General features: G+C 40.9%; 1 protein-coding gene across 6 annotated transcripts in view; it reads left to right on the top strand.

Annotated features, from left to right (window-relative positions):
• MYRIP (myosin VIIA and Rab interacting protein) overlaps positions 1 to 13,088 on the top strand; it is a 233,052-nt gene that overhangs the window by 184,842 nt on the left and 35,122 nt on the right. For all 6 annotated transcript variants that reach the window (XM_051612083.1, XM_051612082.1, XM_051612085.1 and 3 more), the window contains one exon: positions 8,610 to 8,787. In XM_051612083.1, the coding sequence (XP_051468043.1) occupies positions 8,610 to 8,787 (178 nt within the window). The remainder of the gene's footprint in view (positions 1 to 8,609; positions 8,788 to 13,088) is intronic.

The raw sequence follows: 13,088 nt of genomic DNA, 5'->3' as shown, positions 1-13,088 counted from the left end.
CTTTTAAAGTTGTTTGTATAGTTTTAATTTGTTTGACATGTAGATCTAGCAGAGGATTGCTGATTCTTGGTTTCATGCATGTGACAAACATCCCTGAAGACAGTTTTGGTTGCTAGATATATGATCAAGCCCGTGCAGGTCTAAATTCAGCTGAATTACACTTCCTGCCAGCAAACCAAGATAGTTTTTAAGATATGAAAGAGAGTAGAAGAGAGGACAGAGCAGGGTAGTCATTCTATAATGTTATTTTCAAAAAAAATTAGATCATATGTTGTTCTTTCAGCTTTATTTTGTTTTTAAGACGTTATCCTAATACACTGCAGGGTATCACAAAGCTTTTGAGGACCAACTTAAAACCTGTGATGCTCAGAGCTGGGCTGCCTGAAAAAACTTACTTTATTTTTACATTAAATCAGGGTGTATATTGTCACAGTGAGAAGCAAATAAACACAGAATGCTTAAGGCTTCCTCTGTCAAGTGGGTGTCTGAGTAGGAGATTCTCTCTGATGGGTGACTGCACTGCTGAGCACAACTTTGGAGATGAGGGTCAGAATGGGACAGGAAAGATTGCATGGGACACTGAGCAACCTACAAATTAATGGAAGCCAAGCAATCCTGTTCAGGAAAGAGTATTCTCTTGGGAAAAACTAAATTGAGTTTATGTGTGAGGCTGCAATTAGCTTGAGATGAAAATGCCAGCTTGCCTCTTTCCACTACCCCGTTGTACTCAAGCACTCTCCCAGTGGAGTACAGTAGTAGCAACTTAGAATCATATTGCCCTTTTCCAGAACAGGGATCTGGCCTTTGGGATTGCTCAGCTTGCTCATCTGTAAATAATATAGTAATACTGTCATCACAGGACAGTAACTGAGCTCTCAGTATCTTCAAATGAAAGGTGTTACGCAGCTGCAGAGTGTCTGCACTGTTTGATTTTTTTAGACAGATGTAATAGAATATTCCAAGTTCCGAAGGAGGGAAAAAGAATGGGTCATGGAGGCACATATGAGAAATAGTAACAGCTAAATGAACAAGGGTACCTATTTAGATTACAGTTCCATTGGTACATCTGCCCTCTATTCTTGTCAAAGCCTGTAAAAAAAGATTTACCACAAATTTTTATAGGCTTGTTCACATAAATCCATTACATTGATTGAACAGTGCTATTTTACGCTCCTAGCACTTTCCTAAATTGTTAGCCTCATAAGTACAATAAAATTATGTTTATGTTCATCTTCTGGAACCAATATTTAAATATCCCTTATTACTAGCTTGCAAATCCCTTGCCACCAAAGGAATAGCATTTTTACATGCGGGGCCTGCTTACTATTTGGGGAAGGGGAAAGTCCCTAAAACACTGTGGATTATCCTTCTGTGTGGTGGTGTGTAAAGCTACTTGCATCCTCAGCAGCTTGTTAGGGAATAACCTCCTGCCTCTCCACCCTTGCATTCCATCTCTGAATCCTCAAGGTCAACTAATCCAAGCTGAATACAAAGAAATGCACACCCAAATGTGGCTCTACATATTATTACATAACTGTGCAATTGATACTGCTGACAAACCCATTCCCGATTAACTGAGTGTTTTAATTGTACTCCTTCTAAAGGAACGATGCTTTTAAGGGGATGGGCTGCCTTAGAGGCCAGTAGAAGGGTGTTAAACTCCCCTAAAGAGCAACCAGGCTATGTCTGTCACTAGTGCACAACAAGCCAGTTTGAGGAGATGCTGGAAGGACTGATTCTGTTAGGCTTTTCCAGGAGAGGGAGCAGCCAGCTTTCTCCCAGCCTGCTATTCAAGGATTTGCCCTGTTGGCTGGGATATCCTAACCAGCGTTTAGGTCAGAAAATTAAGGAGGGGAGGGTGCTTTGGTTTTTTTCAATCAAGTGTGAAAATCTCCCATTCATCTGCCTGTTCTTGCCCTTTTTCAGAAGCCATAGGGTTGTTCACAGATATTTTGCCATATACCAGATTAACTAAGGAACAGATGCTTGAAACCCTTGGTATTTCGCTCCCACTGCTAAATGTCTGGACTACATACATTTGAGCAGAGATGAAAACCTCTTTCAGGGATAAATAGGCTGTGGCAGAGTGGCACCATTTGCCAGCTCCTACTGCGTCCTTCTTCTCGGTGTGGGAGTTTCCTTACCAAAGGATGCATTAGCTGTTGATGCTTAGGGCTTGCTACTGTATTTGCTTGGGTGGGTGGGACCTGCTGGTTATCTCTGTGTACTGATTGTATCCATAGAGCACAGATGAGCACCAGGCACGGGTTTTTGCTGCACTGCTAGCAAGCACAGCTGTAGAATTTTCGTGTGACAGAAGAGGTTGCATTTAAGTCTTAATGTGTTTAAGCTGTCAATTCTAGGCTGCTTACCTGAATAAACAAGGTAGTCTTCAAAGCCCAAATTAACCGATGCTTGCACAGCAGAGGACTCTGCTGTTCATATCCAGAAGTGCCTTCCCTGCCCTCAGCCCTCAGTGCTGAGTGAGGTCCCAGTGCCTGCAAGGGCTCCTGCCTTGGTGACCTTCTTCACCCTTGTGACACCTGGCAGTCTCAGTCCCTCCTGACACTGGGAGAGTCCTTTATCTATTCAAAATAATTGCAGAATAATTTACAGTTTTACTAGTTAAAGCAGACTGACTAAGTAGGGTGCAACAGGAGAGAAGTGAGGAGGAAGACTTGCAATCTTTTGTAGAGTTCAGTCAGTTGTTAGGGGGTCTATTTTGAGAGACCGCTTTTGCTTCTCTTTTGAAGGGGAATTACCCTTTATGACAATCTTTCAACTGTAGTGCAAAATCTGTGTATTATTTGTCTAAAGAATATGCATACATATAAACCAGTTATTCAAGGCAAGTCATCTATAGATTATCAATTCAATATTCACAAGTGCTTTTTATAAAAGGTTGATTTTTATTTAGGTTACTTATTTTGCTTTTATTTATTCAGAGGCACAGACTTGTAAATTGCCATAGACAGTCAGAAGATGGAATGTTTCTATTTGTTAAGTAATAGGAAACATTTTATGTGGTTACTTTTTATTCGCTCCTTCCCTCTTTAATTTTCAGAAAGGACTTTTTTTTTTTTTTCCCCCCCGAAGGCCAGCAGTGAAACAGGACTGTACATGCAAAAATTACTCCTTTTTAGCACTGGCCCAGTGCAAGATGAAGGCTAAGTTTACTCCATGCAGACATTGTAGCTATGCAGCAGAAATCCCCTAAAGAGGGGTAAAAAACCAAAGAGAACAATAATGTCTGGAATTTCTTTTTAAAACAAACGTCTCACAGTAAATTCCAGTAGGCAGGATTTGGTGGGGAATATATATAACTAAATTGTTTGGAAATGCCTGTCAAGACTGCAACTCGATTCTTGCAAGCTGTGTTGTACTGCACAAGGATCCACTATGCAGCACATACCTCCAAGGGAGGAGAGTGTGCAGCTAAAATAGCAAATGACCTGTTTGGTTGCAATGCCATCTGCTGATGTACTAATTTATTGCAGAAACTAACAGTTGCGGTACCTTTGTGTCTGACTGCAAAAGTACAGGGCAGCCTTGTAATTCATCACAAATAAATACACCTAAAATAGCACCTGGCTGACAAGTTTTTTGGCTGAGGAACCAGAATTTCTGGTTAGAAAAGGTGGCTGGTAGCTTTAGCTGGGAGGGAAGGTTGTCTTGACCTCTCATGTCTTTATAAATCAGAACCAAAGCTCCTATATTCCTGCCTCCTTTTGAAAATCTTACTTAGGCTGCTGTGTTACTTGGATACTTTTGGAAAATAAACTGAATTGGTTCTTCTGCCCTGCGATCTTGTTGCTGTCCAAGTTAGTAGGCAACTGGTAAAACTCAGGGCCATCATTTCTCCAAGTGCTTGGTAAATATCCCTTGTTCCAATGCAAAGTGATCCAAGAGCCCATCAAGGCAGCTGGCCTTACCTCTAGGACTTCCCTGCATCCATTCACAGGGAAACTATGTGGAGCCCCAGCCGCTGGGTAGGCTTGTCAACTCCCTTCCCTTATGTTCAGTGATTTGCTTCCTATGCAAATGTCCACAATGGAAAAATATCCCCTGTGGTTCTAGAGATGGACTGTTACCTCTGTGACAAAGAGAGGCATAAATGCAGCACTGCAATGCATCCTTCTGCTGCCTGCCACAGGTAAGTGTGGCAACAAAGACAGCAGCACAGGCAGGCATGTACGTAGGTTGTGGCCCGTGCTGTAGCCTAAGGGCTGTTGAGTTAGTGGTGCCAGCTGAATTGAAGTTGATACAAGTGTGCCAACCAAGGTTAGAGCTATTGCTGTGTAACCTCACACGAAAGAACTAACTTTTTAGTTTGCTCTTAATTGCTAAAGCAACAGAGGGAGGTCTTGAGTCATTTGCTTTTCAGACAGAGTCACCAGCCAGGCCAGTAATTGGAGTTAAACTTGTGGACAAACATTTGCTTTTGTGCTCTGAAAAAAATGGTCATGTTTACGCCAATGTAGACTTACTTGTTCCCATGCCAGGATATGCTTCTGTCCTATTTCTTCACCATTCCTACTATTATGAGTAGTATTATTTATTCCTACTATTGACAATTCCTTTTCATATCATGATTGGTGTTACCAGTGATTTCTACTGCTATCAGGGATGAATATTTACACTTTCCACCCATACTTGTCTGAGTGAAGCACAATTCTACTATCCGTCCTTTCATCCCTACCTAAAATTATCTTTAGAAGAAGAAATAACCTAATCCTCTACTTGTATTTATTCTTCTTCATTGGAGCATCATTATTAGAACACTGTCACTTCTTGATCATTTACATCTCTTCAGATGCAAGAACCACAGAAAACTGCAAAAGCAGTACTGAGGAGTGTTAGTTCAACAGCTTCTTCTAGTAGCATCATTTCATCCTTCCTTTGGATCTGAGTTCAGGGGTACAGTCAAGCTCTTTTAGCTTGTCATTACTTTACTTTTATTGAGCCTTCAGTGACCTTGCACAGCGAGAAGAGGTGGTCCTTCTAGCAGAGCAGTCCAAGACAGATTTTATAAAAAATTCACATAAAGTGTAGAAAAAGGATGAGGATGGCCTCAAGCCAAGCTTTGTAGGCACCAAAAGCTTTTTGCCTTGCTGCATTTGGAAGGATTTTCCTGGGAATTAGCCACAGTTCCTGCATAATTCCAATTTCCTGCTCTCCTCAGAGGCCTGGCAGAAACTGTGGAGAACACTTCCCCCCTGACCTGACCCAAAAGTTTCAGCACACAATTTAAAAGAATCAGTTTGGTTTAGATAAGCTTGTTTTGATAAGCTTGTTTGAGATCTGAGGCTGCTATATGACATGGGACCGTGTCTACTTTGTTTTCTGTGCTTCCTTGTTTGTCAGTGCTTTTTGTCCATCGGGCCCTTCATGCCCATCTTCTCCTTTTTAAATCCTTCAAGCTGTTGTGTATCTTGTAGTCCTTCTGAAAGATCTGTCTGCCCTTTGGTGTAGACACATCTGAGCTAGCTTTAGATTGCTCAGACAGTGCTGGTAGCAGCGTCGCTGTGGAAGGACGGGTCTGAGAGCAGCATTGCTCAACTCCTTAGTGGATTTCCCAGCCCCTAGCAAGTTCTGCATTGCCAGGTCTGAGCTGCTGGTGGGTCTGGGGTTATTTGAGAGCCAAGTGCAGACACTGCCATCGCTGTGGTGCAGCCTTTTCTGTGATGTTTGTGAAATAGTGAGTGGGCAGGCGAGAAGTTGCCCTTTAAGCAAAGCACCAGAAAAGCTCCCAGACCCACGGATTTTACATAACAAGATGCAACGTGTTACTTTCATTATCTCAGCCCAGGTTATCATTAAACAGATGACTTAAGTTTTCCCTGACTTTTTTCTTCTCCTTCCTGTGCTTTGGTTCTTTAAGTAACAAAAGAAAATAGATACTAGTGATTAAACTGTAGGATAGGATATTCCTTCTTCTGGCTTCTTCAGCGTCTCTCATCGTTTTGTGCTTGTCATAGACATGGGAAAAAAATGTGCCCTGAGGGAATATTCTTGATGCTGTGAAAAAAGTGACAGCCACAAAACTTACTGTTCTCTATATGTTACAGCTTTAACATAAAGATATCAGAGAATATAGCAGACATGAACTGGACCTAGTTTATTGTAAGAATGGGAAGTTCAGTATTTCTTACTTTACAACAAAGTGAAGTGAGCCACAGCACAGTTAAAATTTATCATAGTCTAGGCTGTAAATTTGTGGCACGTTTCTTTGTGCTGTCTATATATCCTGGCAGGATGAAATAAAAGAAAATTAGCAAATTCCTCTAGCAAAACAATTTATCTACATGTCTGTTTTGTGTTATTAACCCTTTTACAGGAGTTAAGGAGGATTCAGATGATCGGTTGAAGATCTAGTTTGAGGCTTGAAACAGCCTAAATATACACTTGAAAAGTGGTTTGTGAAAGTGACTCATCTGAAAGATTCCCTATAATGAAATTACACAGCAGTATGAGCTTTTTTTTGGTAGTTCATGTCACTGAGTTTGAAAGGAAACAGTCCAAAGCACTCCTGTGTGGACAGGACTAACCAAGTTATATGGTCATTGCAGTTACAGAAAGTATTTTATTCTAGGGCAATAATTCTGGCTTTTCCTCCAGAGTCCAGAAGCCAAACTGAACCCTGGTGCTTGGTTGTGTTTCCTTTTACTGAATCTCTTACATAATCACACTGCTGAGCCAAGGATACAGGAAGATTTGCAGTTAATTAAATCTTCGGCATGGCACACACGACCCACACAGGAGCATTTCAAACGGGAGGAGGTGAAGTCAGAAAAGTGGTGCAAGTGTTGCTTTCAAGCCAGCAGGACTCCCAGCATGCTTATGCTCTCCTGGGAATTGAAGGAACTTGAAAATAACTGAAAGTCAAGTTACCCTTTTCCTTGTCTGCACCAGTGCAAAGCAGACCTGATGCAGGGAAAGACTGGCCCTTTTGAGATTAGCAGTTTTAGTTAATTATTTCTAATTTGAACATCAGTTAAAATGTACAGAGATTTCTGAGTGCCCACTTGGTCTGCATAAAGAAGCTGAGCCATAAGAAGTATGCCACTGAAAGCATAGTTCTTAGAGAAATTCTGACCTGTACAGGCTGTCTGTTACAGAGTCTGTTATGAAGGTCAAGTAAAAAGTTACAGGGAAAAAGCTAACTGTCATTTGAAAAAAGCTGTTACAGAATCACAGAATTATTGGTGTTGGAAGGGACTTGAAGATCATGTTGTTCCAACCCCGCTACATGGACACCTTCCACTAGACCAGGTTGCTCAAAGACCCATCCATGAACACCTGCAGGGATGGGGCTTCCACAGCCTCCCTGGGCAACCTATTCCAGTGCTCCGCCACCTTTGCAGTAAATAATTTCTTCTTAATGTCTAACCTAAATCTATACTCTTCCAGTTTAAAACCATTACCCCTCATCCTATCCCTACAAACCCTTGCAAAAAGCTCCTCCCCAGCTTTCCTGTAGCCCCTTCAGTTACTGGAAGGCCGCTATAAGGTCTCCCCAGAGCCTTCTCTTCTCCAGGCTGAACAACCCCAACTCCCTCTGCCTGTCTTCATAGGAGAGGTGCTCCAGCCCTTGGATTATCTTTGTGGCCCTCCTCTGAACTCACTCCAGGAGCTCCACATTCTTCCTGTGATCCCACCATTCAAGCTGCCTAAGCACACACTGTCATCAAAAGCAAAAAAAAATTGTGCTGCAGCAAAATAGTGCCAGCCAGATGTTAAAACTTGAGTTGCTGCAGCCTTGTTTCTAGAATTACGTATGTGATTTGATACATAAGAGTAAATTCTCCTGAAATCAGGGGACGCTGCCAGCTTTCACCTTTTTTTTTTTTTTTTAATCTGGCCAAATTTAAGTGTGACTTCTGTAACTGACTCCAGTGCCTAGGTTAAAACTGAAGTATCTGAGCTATTTATGCAGATCCAAAGGAAAGTGCCTTCACCTCACTAGTAGTCAGGGCTCATTAATAGTTACAAAAGTATGTTACCTCATTTTGTCTTGAAGTGTGACCCTTCTAGAAACAGATAATGTGCAGTTGTAGGCTGTGTTGACTTCATTAGCAAGACGGCATAAAACTGCCCAGCAAATTGTGTGATATATATGTCCTAGCAAACAAAAGAATTGTGCATTACAACCAGTTGAGTTACACATCTATTTTGGGGGAACAGGCTGTTTGTTTGCATTTTTAACATTTTTAATTTCTGCAAATTTTTACACCAGATGGCTTGTTGAGCCAACAATAGATCATCATGTCTCACCACAGTGGGATCTCTTTCTGGCTAGTTTGAGTCAAAGCAGTTAGATAATAGTCCTCACCAAAAGCATCCTGAACATGTTCACCTTAGGTATTTCTTTCCGCCTGGTCTGTGGTGGTATAAGCAATTTCCTGCCTCCTTGCATAGCATCAGAAATGCACACAAATAAAGAATCTAGAGCTGAAGCAATTCTTTTTAGTGCATTAGATTCCATTTCTGGATGCTGGCAGATTCCACACTTCCATGGGTAACAAACTACTCACACTAATTATGGTAAAGGGTTTGATAATGAAGTCTTTCTATTTTTAAGTTATGCTCTTTGATTTTTGTTCCCACAGAGGTCTCAGTCTGCATTTTCCCTGGCTAGTGAAGATTTGCCCAGTAAAGGACTAGACCCTGCATCGTCTGTGACTGAAGCTCTTTGGAGGCAGCAAAAAGGACAGTTCAGGAAACAGAAGGAACGCAAACTCTCTGCATTACCAAGCTGGAAAAGTGTGGACAGGCTAAATGAAACAAGTAAATATTTCTAGTACGAATATGATTCTTTTTTTGGTACTCACTCATATGTGGAATGAATACAACTGAAAGGATGGATCCTTTGCAGGAAATTTCTGCTGACCTCTGTGCTTGCAAAGATAGCTATTTGGTGATGTGTCATGATTTCGTCGCTTATCTTGCCATTGTATTTTTTCCAAGGACAGATTAAAAATTTGAGCCTCTATGGTGTTGATTTTGGACTGTTAGGATATATTAGGCATCTAATTTGGATACGTTCCAGAGCTTTTAGGACTCAAGAGCCCTAGGACCCTTCTTCAGCACCTAGTTATCTGTCTTCCAGTTGAAGGAGCTTGCAGTTGCCCACAGATTCCCTTCTGTTGCATATTGTTCATGAGTGAACAGTGAAATAATTAACATTTAGGATTCCCCCTTTGACCTTTATTTTCAACTCCGATGCATTCACCAATGTGCAGGGTTCTGTGTGTCCCTATTAACCAGGTATAGGTTTGAATATGGATGGTGAGTATCTTCCTAAGTAATTTCTGAATCAGCATCCTGGGATAGAACACAATTCCTTGTGCTCACAGGTGGTTCCTGCTCTTGGGGGAATCCCATTTCCACTGCCTCTCTTGGGGTGGCTGTAGTGTTCATGAGGCTAAAAGATAGCACCAGACAACTTCTGCACAGAAGCACAGAACCTGGTTAGTTTTCATCCCCACAGCTGCATGAGGCTGAACTGTTTACTGCAGCAGAGCTCCAGGTGAGGGAGAAGTAACATCTGCTCCTTTTGTCCTCCCATTAGAGTCTGCTTGATCTGCTGCTTCTCTTGTAACAGCTGTAGAGCCTGTCTGACCCCTATAGCAAATTAGCTCATTAAACTAAACAAACAGAAAACTTCTGCATAACAAGCAGAAAAGGAGGGCTATGTGGATGGTTAAGGGACTGGAACACCTACCTGCCTTATGAGGAAAGGCTGAGAGAGACCTGGGGCTTTTCAGTCTAGAGAGGGGATCTAATTAATGTCTATAAATACATGAGGGCTGGGCATCAAGAAGGCAGGGACAAGCTTTTTTCACTTGTGCCCTGTGGTAGGACGAGGGACAATGGATTCAAACTCGAGCACAAGAAGTTCCACCTCAACTTGAGAAAGAACTTCTTTACTGTGAGGGTGACAGAGCGCTGGAACAGGCTCCCCAGAGAGGTTTTGGAGTCTCCTTCTCTGGAGACTTTCAAGACCTGTCTGGATGCCTTTCTGAGTGAAAGGGTTGGACTCAATTATCTTTGGAGGTCCCTTCCAACCTCTGACATTCTGGGATTCTGTGATTCTCTTTTGTAGGGTGAGTTTACTGGTGCCCTCACTCCCCCAGCTGGCTCACTAGCTGCTGGCAAGCGGAAGCAGCCAGTTTGTGTAGTGTGGACCAGGGATGGAGGCTGCCCACAATTCAATCTGTTTATCTGTAGTGCAAGCTGATATCCTCAGATATTTTTACTCAAAATTTAGATTCATTTTTACTCAAAAATTAGACAGTGTCAGTACCCCACCTGCCCCAAGAAAGAAAGTGTTAGTAAAGGAGAACTAAAATCTGACTTTACTAAGTATGCATTACTTTGTGGATTGCTCATTCAGCCCCCCCTCAGAAGTGTTGTTCTCCTGGGCATTTTAGTGGCAGGCCTATTTTCAGTAAAGCAGTTGAAGTTGGGTGCTTAAATTTAAGAACCCACTTCAATCTCATTGAATTCAACTGTTGAGCAATTTAGTACTTAACAATTGCTTAACCGCAGCAGAATGACAAATTGACCCAGTTTCCTTTCAGGTGCTCTACTCAGAGGATTTGTTTTGCTTCTTTCATCTAAGAAACATGTTTATGATGAAATTGTGGTGCTGGCTGAGCTTATAGTAAATACCTGAGTGTGCTAATTTGTGTAAATAGGATACCACCTATGCAGTAGTAAGCAGCTCTGTATTAGAACCCAGAAAACTACAGAAATCTCAACCAAGAGTTTGGAGTGGCAAAATCCGTGAGCTTTTTAGCCATGTAGCCAAAAAGCAGATCTCAATTAATTTTTATTACATTTTACACTGGCTTAAATAATGACTCAAGAGCCAAATAATGAATTAGAGCTTTTTCCCCTTTACCAATAGGTTCACAATGAGTCTTCTTAAATCTATTTTCATTTTCAAGTGGATAAATGATAGTGTATACCCAAAGAATTGTGTGCAATATCCATTCACTCAAGTAAATGAATGGAAAATCAGGAAGGGAGCATTTGACAGTACTTTAAGCTGGCATAAAACTGAATCAGCTTTCTGAATGTGAAACTCTCAGTGGCTTTCCTTTCTACCCTGCTTACCATCTAAGATGTAATCAACTACAATCCTGTCCTTTCTTCAGTTAACTGAGGATGTTTGACCCATTCTTATATGTTGCTGATAAACAAAATAAGAGGATGAGGGTTGGAAGAGAAAAATACAGTTATGTGGCTGCTCTACTGCATTACCTGTGTGTAAGGTGGTGCAAGTGAATTCAGTTCCTGTTAGAGATTTGCATCTTGCAGAGCTGTTTGCTTTATTGCAAGGATGATGTTTATAAGGAAAGATACTTTTCCTCTCAAGACAATCCTATAATTAGATCAGTGAGCACAGCTGGAAAAAGTGAAAAAGCAGAAGTTCCTTATGCTTGATAGTTTGTGGTTTGTTTTTTTTTTGTTTGTTAGCTTGTTTTGTGGGGCTTTTTTCCTCTCCAAAATCAGCTATTACAATAAAGAGTTATTAGTTCTCCCTATAAACCTGAATTCAGTTATGTGCTCAGCTGGTCACTGCTACAAGAAAGCTATTACTATTTTTATTTCTTTTTAAGCAAGAGTAAGATTTACATCAGTGATGTATTTTCTCAAGTTCTCTGAATTGGCATGACATTTAGGAATTGAAAACAAGCCAGAAAGACTCAAATGAGTAACAAATACAAAACCTGTTATTAATCTTGCATAAGACCTAACTTAATTGTTTCTTTTTGTGAGGGTGTTTTGTTGGTGGCAATGCACCACGTTTTCTTTCTTTCTTTCTTCCTTTTTTTAAACTGAGCACACCTTTTTACTGCATACTTACATTCTTTAAGTACAATTTCAGACAAAAAGTAATTTTCTTTATCTCCAAGTATTTGTAATCCTGTAATGCAAGATGCTAGAGTACTATATACAGTGCTGTCCTTATTTTACTTCTTCCATTTTAAAATAGTGATGTTCTGTTTACAGTTTAAGAAAACTATTGGTTTATAGTAAGTATTTCTGCAGTTTTCTGGAAATGGCAAATTTGAACTCATGGAAGGAATCAGTAAGGCTGAAAAATTCATTCAGCAGGCTGAGATTACTGTGTAAATCCATGGCATTATGTATTTATTCAGCTGCTGTGGAAGGTAGAGTCATCACACATTCACATTTACCATGAAGGGACTTTCCAAGTTCAACTGGAAATAGAATCTGAATTTAGAAGAAATGCAATTCTGTGAGTTATACAGCACTTCTTGACCATATTTTTTGCATATTTTTTTTTATATCTGTCAGGGTTGTAAAACATACTCTGAAAAAGTCTAAGAATACAAGAGCAGCAATGCTTCGGTCAGGCAAAAAATTCATTTAGTCTGGGATACATCAACAGCAGCAACGATAACCATAAACAAGAGCCTAGGAAAGATTAGGAGGACGCAAGTGTTTTTCATGCTGCCCCTGAATTGGCTCTGAACCGCCAGCACTTTAAGCTTAATGACTGCCTCAGCTAGAAGGGTTTTTCTGTGTCTAGTAAACCTCAGTGGACTTCTCTTCCATGTCCATAGCCATCTCTGGTTTATCTCAGATGAATTTCTAGCATCCGTAACACCCTTAGGCAAGAAGCTTCACAGGTCTCGTACCCATTGCATCCCACTTGTTTTGAATCTTAATTTCACAAGTTTCACTTGATGTCCTCTAGTAGTTAGGTTAGAAGAGATTCCCCCATTTCTTGTAGCCTGTATTCTCTCAGTCTTCTCTCCTCCAGATGGCAGAGCTCTGGCTTACTTTATCATTCCTTGAATGGAAGATGTTTCAGAACATGTTGTAACCTTTGTTGCTCTTCTCTGATCCTTTTTCCATCTTTCCTGTTTGAGATGGGGGACCAGAACTGCACAGAGTCAGACATTTGCAAAACACAAGTTTTATACATGTCTCAGTACTAGTGTTCTCTCAACTTATCCGAATAATTATTTTAGAAAAAAGCTTTGGTCCAAGTATTCTCACATTCCAAATAGTCATCACTAGGACTTCAAGTGGTGCCTTCTGGTGAAAAG

The sequence above is a fragment of the Apus apus genome, chromosome 2, assembly GCF_020740795.1.
Source record: "Apus apus isolate bApuApu2 chromosome 2, bApuApu2.pri.cur, whole genome shotgun sequence".
NCBI lineage: Eukaryota > Metazoa > Chordata > Aves > Apodiformes > Apodidae > Apus > Apus apus.
The sequence above is the reverse complement of the archived record's forward strand: the minus strand, read 5'-3'. Positions and strand labels throughout refer to the sequence as shown.